The sequence below is a fragment of the Marmota flaviventris genome, chromosome X (genome assembly GCF_047511675.1).
Source record: "Marmota flaviventris isolate mMarFla1 chromosome X, mMarFla1.hap1, whole genome shotgun sequence".
NCBI lineage: Eukaryota > Metazoa > Chordata > Mammalia > Rodentia > Sciuridae > Marmota > Marmota flaviventris.
The window spans coordinates 871,827-894,369 of NC_092518.1; the positions used below are offsets into that span (position 1 = coordinate 871,827).

The window sequence follows — 22,543 nt, forward strand, 5'->3', positions numbered from 1 at the left end:
TTTTGACTTTTGACAGCAGGGTGACATCATATTTTCAAATCTGGACTGTCATGGCAACTCTATGTCACCTTGGCCCATGATGAGCCAAATTGGATACTTATCCAAAGAATTATCCTTTCTTCCAAAATTTGGTCTGTGAAAAGAGTCACAAAATCGTTCCCTGCCTAGTAACTTGGGTTCCTCTTAGGGGGTTTCCTGCCTGCATTTCTCATGCAGATCACAGGTAGTTTGCTGAGAAATGTGACATCTTCTGTCCACTTAGGCCAGGCAGAGTTGCAGTAAATTGCTTTTTGGAAAAGAATGCACATGCAGGTCAGCACGGTGGGCCCCATTTTACAGGATTATTCTCTTAACCTTCTGTTCCCACCATTCTAGTGTGTGTCCCCTAAAAGACTAAGAGACACAGGTACAGAAAAAAGCACGGCTTTTGCTGAGAGTCTTTCAGGATGGAACACCTGGGGGAGCAGGCAAGTTGCAGTCAGCATTTTATCCTCTGGTTTCACAAGGTCCCTGCTTCCCACCCCAGTTCCTTGTTGGCAAAGTACTATGGGGTTTACCAACTTCCAGATCTTCACCTGGGCTTCCCACTGGGCTGTTTAAAGAAGTATGCTCCTGGGCAGACTGGAACATGCCTGAAATCACAGTGGCTTAGGTGGTTAATGCAGGAAAATTGCAAGTTTGAAGCCAGCCTACCAGCTTAGTAAGGCCCTAAGCAACTTAGCCAGACCCTGTGTAAAAGTAAAAAAGAGCTAGAAATTTGGCTCAGTGGTTAGGCAGCCCTCAGTTAAATCCCTGGTATCAGAAACCCCACATAGGGCTGGGGAGGTGGCTCAAGCTGTAGCACGCTCGCCTGGCATGCGTGCGGCCCGGGTTCGATCCTCAACACCACATACAGACAAAGATGTTGTGTCAGCCAATAGCTAAAAAATAAATATTAAAAAATTCTCTCTCACTCTCAAAAAAAAAAAAAAAAAAAGAAACCCCACATATTTGTATATAAAGCAATACACCATTAGTTGTCTCCCTTTGTCCTTTTGTGCCAGGAAAGTCTTGTTGGATTGAGTGCATCTTGGACATAGACCGTTTTTACTTTCCTACATCAACACTGTTTCTTTCTCTCTTGGTCAGGGTGACCCCTCCCCTACCTCCTGTGTGTCCAGGGTGGTTCAGGGGCATGGACTCAGGATCTGCCACATCCACAGTCTGAGGCTGTACGAGTATCCATTTTGCTCTACTTGCCCTCAGGCTGCCTTTCTTATGTCTCAACTCTACATTTAAGGCAACATACTATATTCTGAATATAGATCAGTGGACTTTTTATTTCTCACACTAAGTACATCTCATCAGAATAAGCGACACATTCATACTAACAACTCCAACTAAATACAAAACCATTATCCTACCTAGCTCTCCATCCTTCCACATACAGTTGTAAGTCCTTTTCTACATTCCATTTTTGTATGCTTATTCTTATACATGTCATATCTCTAAAATTACAAACTAAATAGTACCAGGCTGGAAAAGTTATTGCATCAGGAAATTCTAAATTCTAAGTCTTTTGAGGAAAGTAAAAGGAGACCAGTGATGTAATTAAGAATTTTGTTCATTATTTTTATTATTTATTTATTTATGGTGCTGGTGATTAAACTCAGTGGCACTTGGCCACTGCACCACATACCCAGCCATGTTTGGTATTTTATTTAGAGTCAAGCTCTCATCGAGTTGCTTAGCACCTCATTTTTACTGATGCTAGATTTGAACGAGCAATCCTCCTGTCTCAGCCTCCTGAGCCTCTGGGATTACAGGCATGAACAACCATGCTTGGCCTAACTCTCTTATTTGTCAATTTCTTCACTTGATTGATAGTAGGTTGGAGTCACCATCTGGAGTTATTCTCTCAGGCCCATTACAGTTATGCTCACACCCACCTTCTTTGAACCACAATAAAAGGGATGCTCAGAGGCAAAGTGTCCCTGCCCTCAATTCAGTCTCTACCATGGGGGACAATAAAAGCACCTGGAATTCAATTCTCAGCCCTGGGCAGCTATGTGCCCACTTTTCCACACCGGTGGGAATATGACTTCTTACACAATAGCCCCCCTTGGCCATGGGCAATATTGTTAGGTAGAATGAACTTGGGCCAGTGAGGAGGATGTGAAAGACTTCACAAAGCCCAACTTATGAGCAGAGAATAAAATTGTACTTAATTTCCAAGAGGGGGGTAGACATACAGGCAGTATTGGCCCCAAGTTGCAATTTTTTATGGTTTATATGCAGGGTTAATGGGCAAGCTGAGCAGGGTTTTCGTTTCTTTCTGGTTTGACTATCAGTTGAAACCCAGGAAGCTGAGAGTACTGGGTCAGCTTCTGGGGGAATGTTGTTTTGTCGGGTTTGTGGCTTTTTTTGAAAACCTTGACATGGCAAGAATACACTGAAGGGGGCCTTCCTGCTGACAAAGTGAGGTCAGTCTGTGCAATAGAGTGACATGCTTCAAGGGGGCAAGTGAGCGTGAGCTCACAGACATGTTATAAGACCACAGATGCCTGAAGCTTAAATCCTACAGATAATACTAAATCCTAGCTACAATTTCCGCTGTGCATACAGCCTATAATTATCCTTCTATAAAACCTCAAAGTCCTTGTCAGCACCTGAAGACAGGGTAAGGATAGGGTTTCCTTGTCATCCTGGTGTAGCTGCACTGGTCAAAGTTCCTTTCCTGCTTTGCATCATGACCTTTTCTGTTTGATTTTGGGGCAAACACCTGACCAGACCTGTGTGATCACCAGAGTCAGGTCTCTGCATAAGACTTCCTAACAGTCGAAGTAGAACGTTCTCACTAAGCACAAGGCACCCATTTTATTTCCACCACACATTGCTGCCCTAGAGGATTGCCTTCCTTCCTCCCCCACCCTCTCTGTTGGGGATGGAATCCTGAGCATCAGAGCCAACCCCAATTGCTTCCTTTCATTGCTCAGGCTGCCTCCTCAAAGCAACAGAGGCCAGGAGGTGATGAGAATTACTAAAATAGTTTTCAAATTGTTCTCATTTTTAGATATTATGTATGGGTCATACATATGATATCTTTAAATACTGTTTCAAAAATTTGGAGACTGTGTCTTTCTAAGTCGCTTGAGGTCGCATCAGCTGAAAAAAATATATGTTATATAGTTCTTTGTTTTTCTTTGAGGTACTGGGGAATAAACCCAGTGGGGCTTGACCTGGACCTCTGAGCTACATCCCCACCTTTTTCATTTTATTTTAAGAGAAGGTCTCACTGACCTTGGGCTCCTCCAGCCTCAGCCTCCCTGAGAAGCTGTGCTTTGTTTTTGTGTTGAGGTTAAACCCAGGGCCTCCCCATGCTCGGAAAGCACTCTATGGCTGAAGCCTAGCTCAGCGCCAGATGTCACCTCTGTACCACAGGCAAAGCCAAGGCTTCCCACCTGGATTAGTTCCCAGCACAGTCCGGAAGGTCCTCCTGAAAAGGGCTGAGGCCAAGAATCTGTCACTCTACCCAATTTCAGCCAGTGATTGGATGATGTTGGCTGTCAGTCACGATGCAGAGGCGGGCCTGGAGGTCATCCATCCCGGATGCTGGGGGAACTGCCCAATCAGTGCGCAGAGGAAGGGGGAGGGCGGGCTTTTCTTCCTTACTTACTGGGCTACTCCTTCTCAGGGCCGGGTTCTCTGCTCCAGGGACCCAAGGACTCTGTGCAGCCTGTGTTCCCCGCCCCCCCATCTCGGGTACCCGGAGGTTCCTCCAGAGGACGCCGGGTCACCACGGAAGCCAAAAATGGTGAGTTTGCGACCTGGGCTGAAGGTACGCATCACCATCTGCCTTGGGGCCCGGCTCGCGGGTGAGCTGCGGAGCGCAGCGGAGTCCCCCTGGCGGGTGGCCCTGGCCCCTGTCTCCTGGTCCCCTGGGGTCAGCTGGGTTTTTGGTTTTTGAGATTAGCTGCGGAGCGCGGCTGAGTCCCCGCTGGAGGGTGGCCCTGGGCCCTATTCCCTGGTTCCCTGGGTTTGGAAGGGCGGCTCAGGTCCCTGGTGTCCCCTTTGCTCCCTACTGGTGGCCCACACCCACTCTTCCCAACGTGTAGGAAGCAGGACCACAAATGCACCTTCCTTCTCCCAGTGGAGCTCCTCCGGAGGCTGCTGCAGGTCCTCCAATTTGCAGGCGCCTCCTGCCTTCTAAAACCCTCCTTCCCTCCACCTCACAGCTCGGCCTGACGTTCGTTCTTCCCACTCGGTTCAAATGGACACCTTCTGCTAATTTTCATTATCACTTAGTGAAATATTGGAAAGAATCTTCCTTCCTTCCTCCCGCCATTCCTCCCTCCCTCCCCAGCCTTAACTTGAAATCCTCCTGCTTCAGCCTCCCACATATCTGGAATGACAGGCCTGTGCCACTGTCCCTGGCAAGAAGGACACTTTTGAAAGCATTTGTTTTCTTTTTATTTTATTTTTTTTCTTAAAGAGTGAGGTGAGAGAGAGACAGAGAGAATTTTTATTTATTTTTTTGTTTTTGGCAGACACAGCATCTTTGTTTGTATGTGGTGCTGAGGATCGAACCCTGGACGCTCGCGAGCCAGGCGAGCACACTACCGCTTGAGCCACATCCCCAGCCACAGCATTTGTTTTCTATTTGTGAATATTATACTTGAGGGGAAAGAATAATCACTTAACAGTTCCTTGTGTTTGGTCAAAATAACTGCTTTAAAGGGAATAAGGAGGTTGTTTATAGATCCCAGGGATATGGAATCCTGGGCTTCATCAATAGAGTATAACTGCTCCCTTTTCTGATAGTCCATGATGTAGAGTCTCACCAGTCATGTAGTCATGTAAGCACACAGGGTAATACTGATGTAGGGACAAAGGAGGCAAGGCACTGGAGATAGCCAGAAACAGTTTTATCTGGCTGCAGCCAGTCTCAGAGGGCACAGCTTTTGCTGTAATCAATCAATCCATCCCCTGAACCCTGAGTTCAGGTGGTTTTAGGATTTTATACTCATCATGTAAGAGGAGGGGCTCAGAAGTTCACATTGTAAAACTGAGACTCTCAAATAACTCTCAGACCACACAGTCTCATTCCAGTTAACCCTTTATTGCTGGCTCTTGGCAGACACTCTGCTCTCAAAAGAATGAGATGGTCAGAGTGCTGCCCCTGCCTTCAGTTGGCTCCATATTTAAGCACAAAAACCACAAAAGGGACATTTGGGGTTCAGGCAATGCAAACAAGGCTGAAAGTTGCAGTCAGTCAGTCTCCAGTTGGCACCATAGTTCATTCTGTGTTCTTGGGGATTTTCATGAATACAAACTGCCCCAGTCATGATTTTTTTGTGTGTCCTGGCTAAGTTCACAAAATGGAGTCGCCATAGTCAAGTTGTCACATCACACACATAAAAACAGCTTTTTCTTTCTCTGTTCTGACCAAGTTAAGCCTTCAAGGACAGCACCTGAGAAGGGGAGAGCTTCTTCTCCCCTTTCTTTCCTCCCCCACCAGCTGTTTCCATGAAGCCTAGTTGGTAAGTTCTCTGTGAAGCCCAGCTCAAGGCCAGAGGCCTTGTTTGCACATTTCTACAAACTACTATACTGGATGCAAGTGTGTAAAAAACTAGTAAGGGGAGTTCGAGTCCAGCACTTGGAGTGCTAATTTCTTTCAGACTAGTGGCCCAGAAAATAGGGCAACACAAAAATAGGAAGTTTGTCTACACTGAACTTTTTTGTGGACACTGTTTTGTTGACAGTCCTAAAATTAGCCATGGTGAAGATTTCTGGAGAAACCCAGTTAAAATTTTCTATGAAAAAAAGGCGATGCCACTACAATAATGTCTGATTCATTTACTGTCCTTCATCCCCAGCTTTTTTCAATATGTTTTTCACAAAGGATCTGGGTATTTTTCCCAGCCTGGCCTGAAAGTTGTGATCCTCCTGCCTCAGCTTCCAAAGCTGTTGAGATTAAAGGCACTGACCACCCCAGCTACAGAAAATAGTTCATTTTAACCCAAATATTAATGACTATACTAAGGTACATGGATTCAAGTTACCCTGAATGATGTGTGTGTCCCTCCCTGGAAGAAATTACATAATTACATCAATTCTTTCTTTCTTTCTTCTTTATTTTCTTCTTTCTTTCTTTCTTTTTTCTTTTCTTTTTTTTTCTAACATACCAGGGATAGAATGCAGGGACACTTAAACACTGAGCTACATCCCCAGCCCTTTTTATATTGTATTTTCACATATGATCTCACTAAGTTCCTTATGGTCTCACTAAGTTGCTGAGGCTGCCTTTGAATTTAGCGATCCTCCTACCTTAGCCTCTCAAGCTGCTGGGATTACAGTTGTGTGCGACTGTGTCTGGCCTACATGAACTTTTATAAAAAAAAAAACAAAACTATGTATCACTGCATTAACCAATTGCATTGGTAGGAACTTCAGATTATTGGGGTACAGAAAAAAATAAAGAAAATTTCTTCTGTATGTCTGTTATTGCATTCTGTGCTTTGGTAGATTTTGGAGATGTCTGGTAAGGTTAGTGATATATTCTGAGAATATTTGAGATTGTGGTCTGATACAGAAATTAAGATGATTGGCTATTGAAGGGCTTAAGATAGCCCAAGATAATTTTTGTTCTCCATACAGAACCCTGCCTTTCTACCCTCATGGTGGTCTAGTTAGCTAAAATCAAGTACTCTGAAGGTTCTTTGATGTAGATGTGACTGTATAGAGAACTTGAGTTCACAGCTGTAAAAATCTTGTGCTTTTCCTTTTACCTTCCTTAGGTGTAGACACCATGTCAGATTTCTTGGGCAGAGTTTCCCTTTGGACACTTCACAGGGTCCTATGTCCTCAGCCACTATCCTCTCCTGGAGCTGCCACAAAGTGCCCACAGCTGCCCTGTGCCCTGCAGGGTGAACAGAACTTCAGGCCCTGGGCCAGCTCCTCCTAGGGGACAGCCTGAGATGTAGGGTGCAGCCTCTCCGGGAAGCTGCTGGGGGCTCTGAGCTGAGGAATCTCCTGGAACAGGCCTCATCTAGACAGCTACTTTGGTCCCTGGGACAGTGATCCTGGATGCTTTCAGGGAGCAAGACCAGGAGGGAGTATGTTCCTGCTGTCAGGGACCTTCCCTGCCCCTTGAGCCTGACACATATGTGCTCCCTCAGCACCAAAGCTTTCTGTGCATCACTTTGAAATGATGTGCTCACTTATCTGAGGCCCAGGTTTACTTATTCAGAGCCAAATGGGATGGACTGTTATTAAATACACAAGAGAGAAGTGGATTTTAAAAAGTCTAGTTACATTTCCATTGTTACGAATCCCAACTTACAGCCAGGTACAGTGATGCTCACCTGTGATCCCTCTTGCTCCAGAGGTTGAGACAGGAGTGTTGCAAATTTGAGGACAGCCTTAGCAACTTATCCAGGCCTTATGCAACCTAGTTAGACAGCATCTCAAAATAAAATATACAAATGACTGGATGACTGGGGACGTGGCTCAATAGTAAAATGTCTCTGGGTTTAATCTTGGGGTACCACCCCCCAAAAAAAAAGAATGAATAAAAATAAAAAGAAAAGTCGTAATTAGCTAATTTACCTTTGCTACCCCTGAGTATGTATAGAAAATCTGTATGATTCAATCTTGTCTTTTCCATGATTTCAAACTGAAATCCAACCCTAGATTCCAAAATGCCATGTAAGATACAGAGAAACTCTGTCTGGCATTATTGCTGCAGAATTTGAGTCCAATTCTATAAAAATAGTGGTGGATAAATTCATGAATGTGATTTCATGAAAACTAGTATGTGTCCTTCAGAAGGTGATGAATTTGACAAAGGATGACAGTTTTTCACTGTTGTTGTCTGGACTTGGCAGGTTCATGTTAACTTGTGGTTTTTTGGTATCAGGAATAGAGCCCAGAGGTGCTGAACCACCAGCCCCTTTTAGATTCTTTGTTTTGAGACAGAGTCTTGCTACATTGCCTCGGCACTCAGACTCGTGAACCACTGGGTTACAGGTGTGCACCATCACTCCTGTCTTCACTGTAAATTTTAAGGACAATTTTAGCAATACCTGAAATACCCAATTATGATCATTTAATCCCTGAATATCAGTGAAATAGTAAATGACACTTGTTTTCTGGAAAGGAGCCATATGTCTCTCTAAATAAGGGTGCTGATCCCTTCAAGAGCACTCCCACTATGACAGCTGATTCCTGTTCCCTCCTAAGTGCCTCCTCCTAGGGCTACCCCTTTGGGAGCTGGCCTTTTAGCTTATGAAATTTGGGTGGAACATAAATGCTCTCTCTACTCTGTCCTGTACAATATTTTGTCTGATCTTCGATATAGTGTACTATTTCCAATTTTTTGAAAAGTAATTTTTGTTGTTGCTGTAGTTGGACAAAATACCTATTTATTTATTTTTATGTGGTGCTGAATATCAAACCTAGAGCCTCTCATGTGCTAGGCAAGCACTCTACTGCTGAGCCGGAATCCCAACCCTACTATTTCCTTTTTTAGATGTAGTTTTTTTTTAAGTTTACCCCCAAAATACAGTAAACCATGCCCTAAATTTCACAGAATTTCCTGAAATTCTCAGTGCTTTCTCAGAGAGTGTCGATCATGGGAACATTCAATCTCCTTTGTGAGAAAGTGTGTTGTCTTTCCATTGATTTTGTTGTATTTTATGCCTCTAATTGTGTACCTTTTATATTATAATATTTTTTATCTCTCATTACATGTACTTTTTTTTGGTGTGTGTGTGTGTGTATGTGGAGGACTGCTGGAGATTGATCCAAGGGAAGGCCAAATACATGCTTGGCAAGTTTTCTACTACCGAGGTACTCTCCAGTCCAAGATAATTAGTATTGTAGACTGTGGTTTATTTATTTGCTTACTTTTGAGTGGTGGGGATTGAGACCATGGACTTGTTCATGCTTAGTTATCCTCCAGAAATGAATTTCAATTTGTGAGCAGCATTCTAAAGGTGGGCAGGTTTTTTACTGGGGAATAAACCTACAGGCACTTGACCACTGAGCACATTCTCAGCCCTTCTTCTTATGTATTTATTATTTCTTTTTATTTTTTTTATATTTGTATAGTTGTAGATGGACAGAATACATTTATTTCATTTGTTTATTTTTCTGTGTTGCTGAAATCATATTCGTACCTCAAACATGCTAGCAAGTGCTCTGCCACTCAAGTACAATCCCAGACCCCCTTTTAAATTTTGATGAAGACCAGTCTCTCTAAATTTCTGAGTATCTTGCTAAGTTGCTGAGACTGGCCTCCAACTTGCCATTTGCATGCCTTGACCTCTCTTGACCTCCCTAGTGGCTAAATTACAGGTGCACACCACCACACCAGCAGTCGGAATGACTTTTAAAAAAAATACTTATTTTTAATTTGTAGTTGGACACAATACCTTTATTTTAGTTATTCATTTGTATGTGGTGCTGAGGATTGAACTCAGGGTATTGCATGTGTGAGTCGAGTGCTCTACTGCTGAGCCACAACCCCAGCCCCTGGGGTATGTTTTCAGTTTTTGGGTGTAGTTATGTGTCAGTGGCAGGGACATTTTCTTTTTGCCTGTTCCATCACTGTGAAGACATCATAGCATGCTTACAGATGTGTATGGTGGCCTGTTTCACACCCAGACTGTGTGGGATAGTTCAGGAATCTGGGCTACAAACTTGTTGCTTTACCACACTCTGGAAGAGCTTCTGCCTTAGGTTTGTTTGCAACACCATTGCTACAGGCACAAGGAATCTCTTTCACAACAGACAACCATTGTATATGTGGCCCAACGTTGATCAAAATGTCCTTGAGCAGAACATTGGTATGTGTCTGATGACTATACATTATGGTAGTGAACTGGCTGCTGTTAAGAAGAGTTTGACAGTCATTGGACATTCATTGTTCCCATGAGACTTAGAAAAGTCATGCCTGCTGGTTATTAAGAAGATTGTTTTGAGAGTTATAAAACTTTGTAAGGCTGTTGTTTGGACAAGGTGATATTTTTTGGGTCATTGAGTTATTTCTAAGACATGTGCCATCTTTCACTTACCCCATTCTGATTTGACAATAACCAGAGGAAATTATAAAATTGTTGTGTTTATTAATAAATAAATTAAATTAATCAGATAGAGAACTCATGTTTGTTTTGGTCATTTAATAGTAAGCTAGTTGACTACATTTGTTCTGGAGTAAAGCACCTGCGAACTTCTAGTTGTTCTCAGTGTAATCACACAGGATGAGCTCAATCTCCAGCTAATGCAATGTGACAACCTGTGTGAAAGGTTGTCTAAATGTTGTCTGTGAAGGAATCTCCTTAGTGACCCCATGCCCAGAGGTTGTGGGTGGGGGCTGGTTATAGACATTTCTTTAAGTATGGAACAATAGACATTCAGAGGAAACAAGACATTAGTAAATACCCTGTTGCGTATATTAACCTTGTTGGTACAGGGAGCCATTGTAGTTGTCAGAATCTCTCTCAAATGCTTAGTTTCATGATTCCTGCAATTTCCTACTCATCACCTTTCTTTTCTAAAGATAAGCACTATCAGAATTGCTTATATTAGCTCTGTTCCACACAGGATGTTTCTAGGACATGTAATAGAGGTGCAACCAATAAAAAGTAAGGAGTAATTTGGAAGCCTGACTTACTTCATGTGAACTCACCAAAGAAAGGGTATAAGTCACTATGATGTTTTCCTTCTTTTTTAAAAATTATTTTTTGAGTGAGAGTGAGAGAGAGAGAGAATTTTTTTAATATTTATTTTTTAATTCTCGGCGGACACAACATCTTTGTTTGTATGTGGTGCTAAGGATTGAACCCGGGCCACACGCATGCAAAGCGAGCACACTACCGCTTGAGCCACATCCTCAGCCCAAGATGTTTGCCTTCTGAGTAGCCAATTTCTAGTGTTGGTATGGCTGTAAGAAGTTGAGTGCAGTAAATATTTGATGGACCAAATCGTGGACTTAATCAAGAGGCCAGGGAATCATGTGAACATCATGCATGTTGAGGATAGATTTCTCATGCTCTTAATCTCTCCTGGCCTCCACTATTAATTTGGTGGGATATTTTAGATCTCAGTGACCTTTGAGGATGTGGCTGTGAACTTCACCCAGGAGGAGTGGGCTTTGCTGGATCCTTCCCAGAAGAATATTTACAGAGATGTGATGCTGGAAGTCCTCAGAAACCTGGCTTCTATAGGTAATAATGATGTTTCTAAAATTAATCAAATTGAGAACTCATGTTTATTTTGGTCATTTATATAGAAGGTGAAAAGGGAATCAATTGGTGAATAATTGCAGCATAAATGTCACCTAGGATTTGGCAAAGCATTTCTAGTTCCTAAATACTCATAAAGATTGTTCTGTTCTCATTTTAGGAAACAAATGGGAAAACAAGATCACTGAAGTTCAGATTGAAAACTCTGGGATCAATGTAAGGTAACTGTACTCACAAGAGGAGTCCATGAGGGGGTCTGAGAACTGTCATTTAATTTTTAAAGTAAACCAACCAACGAAGTATGCATAATTTGAGAAGTATTTATTCTTATAGTGTTTTTTACTAGAAATATATTCTTAGCTGTAACAGATATTCAGGCTTTTCAAAGATTTGACATGCAAAAAGTACTATGAAATTGCATTTGTGAATATCACTATTTGGATAATAGCCATAGAGAATATGTGATGTAAAGGATTTTTTCCTTTCAATCTTTTTATTTTTAGGCAAGTTGAACAAGTCAGAAAACCTAGCCTTTACCTGATGTTGGTAGTAATGTAAAGATCTATAAATAAATAGAAAATTGTGAATGAATCAAGCATTGATTATGTGCTGGTCACTTCTTCTTCAAAGAAGTCATATGGTAAACTTGACAGGCACAAAATAGTGTGGAGAAACCTTCAAATCGATTCCAATTCTTAACTGAAGAAAGAAAATTTTTAATAGAGTAAATCCATGTGAGTTCATTATGTGTGTAAAAGACTTCATATGTCCTTCATTCCTTCATAGGCCGATCACATCTCACTCTGGACACAAATACTACAAGCATGAGAAATATGAAGAGAAGCCATGTGAATTGAAACAATATAGGAAATCTCTGGTTTCTCTCAAAAGTGTTCACACACAAATGTTAATACAAACTGGAGATGGACCTTATGAAAGTACAGTATGTGGGAAAGTCATCAGTTGTTCCAATGACATTGAAAGACATGAAGAAACTCATACTGGGGGACGACCCGGTGAATGTCAACAATGTGGTGAAGCCTCTTCTTATCCCTCCATTGTTCAAAGACACATGATAACACACAGTGGAGATAAACATTTTCAATGGGACATATGTGGGAAAGCCATTCATTTCTCCTGTTTATTTAGAAGACATGAAGGAACTCATTCTGGAGAGAAACTCCATGAATGTAAACAAGGTGTTCGGACCTGTATTTCACACATAAGTCTTCAAAGGCACAGGATCACACACACAGGGAATGCACATTTCAAATGTAAGATATGTGGGAAAGACTTTGATTATTCCAGTTTACTTAGAATACATCAGAGAATGCATACTGGGGAGAAGCCCTATGTATGTAAACAGTGTGGCAAAGCCTTTTCTAGATCCAGTTACCTTCACTCACGTGAAAAAACTCATACTGGAGTGAAGTCCTATGAATGTAAGCAGTGTGGCAAAGCCTTTGCTAGATCCAGTTACCTTCAGATTCATGGAAGAATGCATACTGGTGAGAAGCCCTATGAATGTAAGCAGTGTGGGAAAGCCTTCACTCAGTCCTCTAACCTTTACTCACATGAAAAAACTCATACGGGTGAGAAGCCCTATGATTGTAAGCAGTGTGGCAAAGCCTTTTCTACATCCCATTACCTTCGCAGACATGGAAGTACACATACTGGAGAGAAGCCCTATGAATGTAAGCAGTGTGGCAAAGCCTTTGCTAGATCCAGTTCCCTTCAGTCACATAAAAAAACTCATACTGAGGAGAAGCCCTATAAATGTAAGCACTGTGGCAAAGCCTTTGCTAGGTCTGGTGACCTTTACAAACATGGAATAATACATACTAGAGAGAAGCCCTATGCATGTGAGCAGTGTGGCAAAGCCTTTTCTAGATCCAGTTACCTTCACTCACATGAAAAAACTCATACTGGAAAGAAGTCTTATGAATGGAAGCAGTGTGGCAAAGCCTTTGCTACATCCCATCAGCTTCATGAACATGAAATAATACATACCAGAGAAAAGCCCTATGAATGTCAACAGTGTGGAAAAGCCTTTACTACTGCCTCCTACCTTCAGATACATGAACGAACTCATACTGGAGAGAAGCCATATGAATGTCAGCAGTGTGGGAAAGCCTTCACTCAGTCCTCTCACCTTCACTCACATGAAAAAACTCATACTGGAGAGAAGCCCTATGAATGTAAGCAGTGTGGCAAAGCCTTCCCTAGGTCCAATAGCCTTCGCAGGCATGAAAGAACACATACTGGGGACAAGCCCTATGAATGTAAGCAGTGTGGCAAAGCCTTTACTAGATCCAGTGAGCTTCACTCACATGAAAAAACTCATAATGGAGAAAAGCCCTATGAATGTAAGCAGTGTGGCAAAGCCTTTGTTAGATCCCGTTTCCTTCAGATTCATGGAAGAACGCATACTGGAGAGAAGCCCTATGAGTGTAAGCAGTGTGGAAAAGCCTTCACTCATTTCTCTGGCCTTCACTCACATAAAAGAATTCATACTGGGGTGAAGCCTTATGCATGTAAGCAGTGTTGCAAAGCCTTCACTCGTTCCTTTGACCTTCACTTACATAAAAGAATTCATACTGGAGAGAGGCCTTATGCATGTAAGCAGTGTGGCAAAGCCTTTGCTACATCCAGTAACCTTCACAAACATAAAAGAACACATACGTGGGGAGAAGCCCTGTGAATGTAAGCAGTGTGGCAATTTCTTTGCTAGTTCCAGTTACCTTCCCAAACTTGAAAAAACTCATACTGAAGGAAAGCCCTATTAGTGTGAGCAATGTGGCAAAGCCTTTGCTAGTTCCAGTGTCCTTCAAAGACATGGAAGAACACATATTGGAGAGAAGTTCTATGGTTGTAAACAATGTGGAAAAGCCTTTGTTACATCTGCTCAGCTTCACTTACATGAAGGAACCCATAGTGCAAAGAAATCGTACTCAGGAAAACAATTGGCAAAGTCTTCCATTAATAATGTTTCACTCTTTAACATGTAGTAAGTTTTCTGTAGAAAAATTCTTCGAATGTGATATGTGGTAAATCAATATTTCTTGTCAAATTCAAAGAGAAGAAAGTGCTCACATGTCCAAATGTATCTATCTATCTATCTATCTATCTACCTACCTACCTACCTACCTACCTGCCTACCTACTTACCTACCTACCTACCTATAAATAGTACTGGGGAGTTAGTTTGGGGGTCATCTATCACTGAGCCACAACGTTTTTCCTTTGTATTTTGAGATAGGCAGAGTTCCTTAAGGCCTTGCTTAGGTGCTGAGTTTGCCTTCACATTTGTGATCCTTCTGCCTCCGAAACCGAGTCTCTGGGATTAAAGGCAAACTCTACTAGATCCAACTGAATAAAGCATTAAATGTGAAGAATTTGGAAAATCATTCCATTTTTCCTGTTGCCTTCAAAGTCATTTCACTCACACTGGAAAACAAACCCTCAGAATGAGGAAGATTGGGTACATTCTGTCAGCTTCCCATCCCAGCCCTGCTATCCTTCTCATATATGACAATACAGAGAGAAACCCTGAGAATGTGATTAATGTGGGAAGTCTTCTAATTTTCCCAGTTTTTTATAAGGTCTGGGAAGACTGTTCTTGAAAGATTCATGCTAAAATGAATAAATCAATGCAAGTAAGTGTTCAAGTGTTTCCATTTTGTTCACTTGTATGAAAGGACTCATACTTTAGAAAATCCTGTGGAAAAGCCATGTGGGGCAGTATGCAGCTTTCATGGTTTCCTTCAAAGACATAAAGGGATTCACATCAGGGAAAACCCTTCTGTTCTTTAAACAATGTGATGACACTTTCACTTTTCCATGTTCTTTTTGAATATCATGGAAGAACTCACTCTGGAGAAAAGCCTTGTATATAAAAATGTGGTGAGACTTTCAGTTGTTTCAGATCCATTTAGACTTACATAGACTGGAGAAATTTTATTTTAATTTTTTTTACTTTTTTTTTTTTTTTTTTGGTACCAGGGATTCAACCCAGAGACACTTAACCACTGAGCCATATCCTAGTTCTTTTTATTTTTTTTCCAATATTTAGACATGGTCTCACTGAATTGCGTAGGTCCTCACTATGTTGCTGAGGTTGACTTTGATCTTGTGATCCCCTGCCTCAGCCTGCTTTTTCAGTGGAATTACAGTCATGGAACCCCTTCAGCAAGAATCCTCTTTTTCTGAGAAAACCAGTGTAGGCGTGAAAAAAGGGTGTGTGCCTTCATTTCTTTCTATTCAGAGGTAAGGAGAATGTACCCTGAAGTGGATGTAGGAATTGTGTCAGCATGAAGATGTGAAAGCAACATGTTTCTCCCAGTTAAATATCTCTTCTTGTTAGATTTAATTTTTCTCTCTATTTGTTGATCTGTAGTCAACTCTCCCATATGATGACATAATCTTATATTTACTGTGTGTGTTTGTGTGTGTGCGCACTCGCAAAATCTAGTGTGTATTATGATTTTGTACATAGAAGTATGTTATAGAATAGTACACAAGATTTGTAGTTAAAATGTATTAACCTGTATTTGCAGTTTTTAAATTTTTTTTTTAGAGTTTTCATCTCTCTTCTTCCCTTGAGTCCAATTTCTCTCATATTGCCCATTTTTTTCCACTAAAGACCTTAGCAAACAAATGATATTTTATGACTCTGGTCTCATAATTAAAAATAACTTTTTCCAGGTTTATGAATAATATGATATTTTCTGTCTCCTCATATATCTTCTGACTCTTATATATGTTGTGAAAAAATTAAAAAATGTGAGAAGTTTTAAATATAATTACCAGGGTCATAGAATTGAGGGAAAAAGAAAATAAACATTACTATTATAATTATCATCATCATTATCACCACCACCACCACCATCATATCTGAAATGCATAAGCCCTGATCCCATCTCTACCCCTTTTTATTTATTTCTTTCTTTTTAAAAAAAATTTTGATTGAAGTATTTTTAAAATTCTTTCCAAGGGCCTCAGTATGTTGGTGAGGCTGGCTTTGAACTTGTGATTCTCATTCTATAGCCACTGGGATTACAGATGTGCTATCATGCCTGTCTCCTGGATGTTTCTTGAAACTTTGATGTAAATCAATATATGCCTGGTTTTTGCAGAGTTTCCAAGTCTTAATTGGTTCAGAGGCAGGAATTCCTTTTTACTGTGTTTATGTATACTAATGCCCTTAAAGCTCTAAGATTCTAGAATGATTCTGAGTATCAGAAAGACATTAATTCACAGCTTACACCCCAAATTTTTATATTTCCAGATGGACTAAACTGAAGTCCATTTTGAAAAATTTTATTTTAGATAATTTTTGTTGAAAAGAGGGTGGGAGAATTGTTTTAATATTTCAGGGAAAAAACTATTTGTTTGTATTAAGATCTTATGATAAAATGAAATGTAAGTAATCAATATGAGTATTACATAATTTTCTTTTCTTTTTTTTTTTTTTTTACATAATTTTCTTAACAAACATTTTTTTGTATCCTCTGTGCACCAGACACCAGATAATCAACTTTGCAGAGTCACAGAGACTATGGAATGTGCCCTGGTGCTCATGTGAGTGTTATCTAGAGCACCAAGTGAAACTACAAAAACAAACACCTGAGAGGGCTGAGTTGTGCCACCCACACATGCACCCTCATACCCACGTGCACACGCATGTACAGGATCAAGTCAACCTTTTCTCTACATATTCTCCCTAGTGCAGTTCTTTCATCCTCTCTGTGTAATGCAACCATTGATTTCTTTGACTTTTCTCACAACATTGCTGCCCACTATTTTTTTTCTCAAAAATCAATTATTACGTCATGACTTCTCAACTTATTCTTTTGTGTCTTTCTAAAGTTTGCTTACACATTGTGTATGTGAGTTGAGGCCTGTGCACTCCAGCATTCTGTGCAGATTGGCTAAATGTCTCTTTTTTCCTCCTTTGCTCCCTTCTTTCCTTCAGATTTCACCCAGGAGTTCTCCACCACTGAGCTTCCCCCTAGCTCTTTTATTGTTATTTTTTGAGATGGGGTGACGCTGGCCTCAAACTTGTGGTCACCCTGCCTCAGCCTCCTAGCAGCTGGGACCATAGAGATATTCCCTTTTGTGCCCTGCTACTGGCCTCTTCCTTTTCCTTGGTGCCTTATTGTCCTGTTGATGACTCTGGGACCACCACTCTGTCACTCGTATTTCTTCTAAGCCTCATGTGTTGTGTTGTATGTAGGCACATTAAAGGGCATTATAAAAGTTGTAATTTGTATGTATTGTTTGGAGAGGCATCTTCTCAAAATATACTTTGCCCTGTACTTAATTGAGTTGCTTTCTATTTCTTCTCATTCCCTGGTGCCAGGGACCCAATCTTGCCTTGTGCCTGCTAGACAGGTGCTCTATCAGTGAGCACTCCCCTAGCTCAGGTGGTGAGTTTGCTGCTGCTGTGTGTGTGGACCCCACTGATGACCACGTCAGTAGATGCAGTGCTGCAGGTTTTCCTCCATGTTTTCATCTGGTCTCTTTCTTCTTAAACATCTTTAACAGCAGGGAATTTTAACCACTGACATCCAATTTAGCTTTTATCACCATGATTAATACTTAGGTGGAATATGCCGGAAAACCCAGGCTGGACTTCTCTCTGTGTTCAGGGAACCTCAGTAGCCCTGTAACCATCGTGCGATGCTTTTCTTCATACACAGCATGTGATCAAAACTAGGTAAAGAGGGCCCCAGTTGAATGTCCTAATGTATTGGTGCCCCCTTCTGCACCTAAGAATCTTAAGTAAGCTTCTCCAGAGACCCTCACCATCATTTTCTTTAAAACAAATATCAGAAAAAAGTTTTGCAAAGAACTCAATATGCGTTAGAATGAAGATGTAATGATGTTACTTCTTCTCTTCTAGTAAAGCTTGAAAAACACGTGAATAATCTCAAAAATGATTAAAAATTCACTTTTTTGAACAACCAACAAAAAATTTTATGTAGACTCCTACAAACAAAATAAAAATAAATAAATAAATCTCCACCCCCCTCCCTGGGTGTAAAGATGATGAAATTCCAACATCAAGGTACAGAAAATTTTAGGTGATACCCTTCTGAGCCCTGCTGTCAATGAGTCTGCTCCCTGAATCTTCCCCAGGCATCCAGCCTCATCTGGCCCTCATCACTAATAGAGCCTCAACTGGCAAAAAATTTCACATGGTAACCAGGAATTTTTCTTTTAATATTAACAGCAGGGTCTCTGATGGGATTCAGGAGCACTAGTTTCAAGGCTCCCAGACACTTTAGAGCTTTCTTACCATCAGTCATGACCCATTTGAAGTCCACAGTGAGTGTAGCACCCTGGAGGTGGTCAGCCTTCATGAAGGCAATACCCCTCTTGACCCTACAGCCAGTAAATTTCCAGGATCCAGCTTTCCAGTGCTTGCCCTGTACTGCAAGGGGTTTGCATGTTTATATAAACTTCTGGGTGTTCTTGCTGTGCTCTGCTGGGGTCATTGTGCCCAAGAGGCCTGGACACTGCTGGTCCTGGGGTCTATTAATGACTGTGGAGCAGGAGGCACTTGCATGGATGCCCATTTACTCCTGGGTCTGATGAACATCCTGGGCCATGACCACCCAGTCATGCCTGGATCTGCTCTTCACTGTCGCCTTCTTCCCTGCACTGCCTGAGCTCAGAGTCCCCTCAGTTCTCCACACTCACATTCCTCTTTCCTGATGGCCTTGGTGGGCACCAGGAAACATATTCCCTCTTAGCCTCATGGGCTCCTTCCAGACCCCTCTCTGCACAGGTCAGCATGGTGTATGCCACAGGTTTGGCATCTCCTCCTGCTGTGCAGTCTTGGTCCAGTGGGCCCCAGGGTCAACCTGGTCTGTGCCACAGGGTGAACAATTCCTCCTGTCCTGTGGAAACCTGGTATACTCTGCCTGTACCCTGGGTATCCTGCCAGGGGGAGAGACGGCCTCCAGCAGAATACCTGGGTTCTGATCTGCTGTGATATTGTGATTTAAGGACCTCCATTGACCTGTCCTGTTCCCACCCTAGGGAAGACTCTGCAGGGCACCATGGATGTATTATGCTCCCTGGAACATGCCCCCAGGGAGAACTGTTTGTGTCATTTGTGACTGGCTGTGATTTCTAATTTGTTTTTACTTGTAGTCTGAGGTAAACACAAATTCATTCAGCCAAAAGTGAGTTGACCACATGGGAAAAGGGGTTGGGACAGAATTTTTTTTTTTCTGGGAGAGCATATTTCTTGATATTGTAAGTGCTGCTGGGATTGAGACGGCATGATTTGGAGGGAGTATAAGAAAAGCAAAGCAAGTGAAAACATTGTGACATGGGCTTCTGAAAAGGTACTTTCAACTGCTTCAATGGATAAAAATGAAAGTGGACCATTGACCTCAATTTGATGTAATTTTACATAAGTAAAAAGATCCTCCCATTATTGAAACAAATTCATGATAGTTAAGGCTGCTTCCTTGTGAGGTGCAGACTCTGTTTTATTAATATAACATTATAGATAGGTGTTACAATATTAGAAGACTGGAACACAGGTAATAAAGCAGATGCTGTGGTGGCTTTTTTGACACCCAAGAAAACATATCTGATTTATGTGTCATTCATTATCTCTCTTCCCTCTCTTTTTCCAAAATTTTAAATCAGAATAATTATGTCCATCTCATGGTAGGTGAGTCATTGACAGTCCTACAGAAAATTAAACATGATAGATATTATTGTAGTATTATTTGGTTGTAAATAGTGTGTTTTTACTTGCTAATAACTAAGTTACTGAAACATCATGATACATGAGGTTATCAATCTGATCTTTTTTCCTGTTGATTTGAAATTACATTTAAAAAATAATTTACTTTTCTCAATTTTTTTCTTTTACTAATTATCAAACTTCATGCGATCATTAAATATCAATTGCTTCATAAATACTCAGAATTTTACCTAAATTATTTTACAATACAATTGTCCATCCAAATTTGAAATAACTGAAGTTCATTTAAAAGTTTTGGCTTTACATTAAGGTAAAGATATATATAGTGAAATTTTTCAACCATTTTTAAGTGCATAATTTTGTCCTATTAAGAGCATTCACATTGATGTATGACCATCCCTGCCATGCATCTTCAGAGGTTTTTAATCTGTCCAAAGTAAAACTCATGAAACACTCTCTCCCCTTCCCTTAGTCCCAGGCAACTTTCACTCCAATTCCTGTCGCTAGTTCATGATTGGCTTCTGTCATGAAGTATAATCTCTTCAATGTTCATTGTTATTGTGGCCTATGTCTCTGTGTACATTTTTGTCTCCACAGTTTATCATTGTGTATATCTATCACATTTTGTCATTCACCTCAGAATGGATGTGGCACACAGATAGCTGTTTTACCTTTATTTATTTATTATTACTATTTGTGTGTGTGTGTATGTGTGTACGCACCCCACTGGTGAAAATACTGGATTATTTATTAAGTCAAGGATTATTGTTTTGAGGAATCACTGTACTGCTTAACACATTGGCATCACTATTTCAAATTTCCAAAAAACCCAGCAAAGTTTCAAGTTCTACACACATTTTGTCATTTATTTTTGAATAAATTTTTTTCTTGTGGATGTGAAATGGTTTCTCATTGTGAATTTGATCCTCATTTCACTGATGAGTACAGGTGCAGGACATGTTTTAATGTGTTTATTATCCATTTGGATATCCTCTTTGGAGAAATTTAGTCTTCAAGTTCTTTGTTCATTTTCTAGTTGGTCTTTCTCCTTCATATGTGCACACATAATCCCACTTGTGTGGATCTTAATGTTTCATGATGTGAGCTTTCCTCAAGTCTAGGGAACTTTGGCTTTAATATAATATATAAGCCTAAAAAGCACAGAATTATTGGTGGTACTTCTCAAAATTGTCCAATGATGAGCTTCATCAAGACTGGAATCTTCTATACTCTTGTGATCTGCATATTGTCAGGATGACAGCTCCTCCTTCCACTTTCACAAGATCCAAATGACAGACGTTGTGTTCAAATTCATTTTTGAAGAGTTCATAAAGCTATGAGTTTGGTGCATAAGCATCCCAGAAGCACAGAGACATACCACAAATGCTATTTGTGAAGAGCTTCAGCACAGCTGGGAAGCTGCAGTGAACATAGGCATAGATGTCAGATATGGAAATGACATTTTACTGAACTCTGAAGATTGGATGAAAACCAAAAAGAGACTGGGTGGAAGTGAACAGTGAAAATTCAGAGTATGAATTTCTGTGACTTCGTATGTGAGGTCTTGGCAATAAGAATTCACTGTGAATTTTAGAACAGAGAAAAAATGATGTTTCCTGACTTAAGATATGCCACACCTGGGAATGTTGTACAAAGAATATTAAAGAAGATAAAAACATTTTCTTACATTACATAATAAAACAAAGAAATTTTTGAAGTAAGCCTTAAAAATAAATAAAGAAGAAAGAAATGATGTTGTGATGATTTTAAAACATTTTGTAATATGGACCTCTATTGGATGAATTTAAATGAAGTTTGTATGCCTATATCCTGGAAAAATAATTCCTTATACTAATTTGTAAATGCATTAGTGGATACAAGACATTCATATCCTACTGAAGTTGTAACAAATGTTATGGTTCACTAAATTTCCAAGTTTCTTAGAAAACATTTTGGTCATAATTAGTCTCAGAAAATATTAATTTTTAAAGAAGAACATGAGATTTCTTTTTGACAAATACAAAAAAAGCCCTGGTATTTAATTTAAGATGCACATATTTAATGAATAACATACATCCTGATTGCAGAAAGAAATTTTCCAAATTGACTTAATAATCATTACTCAACACACTGATTCTTGTTTCTCATACCAAGGTGAACCCTAACAAAGCTCTGTGGCAAATTATGATGAAGTGTCCATTGATTTTATCTTGTTGGAATTGTTTCCATCATAGAGAGTTAGTCTTGTTGGGCACAGTGTCACACACTTAGAACTCCAGTGGACCAGGAGGCTGAGGGAGGAGGATGACAAAGTTTTGCTCATCACCTTAGTGAGGCCTTAAACAACATAGCAGGACCCAGTGTCAAAATAAAAATTAAAAGGTCTGCCAATATTGCTCAGTGGTTTTGCACCCCCGGACTTAATCCCCAGTACCAAATAATAAAAATATAAAAATGGATTTAGTCTTTCCTCTTCATTTGCATTGCTCTCATCTTCCTAATGGCTCTAATTGACAACCTATGCATGATCCTTCTCACCCTCCTGGATGTCCTCCTCCACACGTTCCTCTATTCCCTGCTTAGTTGGCTGT

At 40.6% G+C, this 22,543-nt stretch overlaps 1 protein-coding gene across 1 annotated transcript; it reads left to right on the plus strand.

The window, feature by feature from the left end:
• The first annotated feature begins 3,635 nt into the window (after nt 1-3,635).
• Nucleotides 3,636-14,026, plus strand: LOC114083574 (zinc finger protein 709-like). The gene is made up of 4 exons (XM_071606757.1): nt 3,636-3,793; nt 11,081-11,207; nt 11,386-11,446; nt 12,012-14,026. Exons 1-4 carry the CDS (start codon nt 3,791-3,793, stop codon nt 13,924-13,926), a joined length of 2,106 nt encoding a protein of 701 aa, XP_071462858.1. The 5' UTR covers nt 3,636-3,790; the 3' UTR covers nt 13,927-14,026.
• The last annotated feature ends 8,517 nt before the right edge of the window (nt 14,027-22,543 follow it).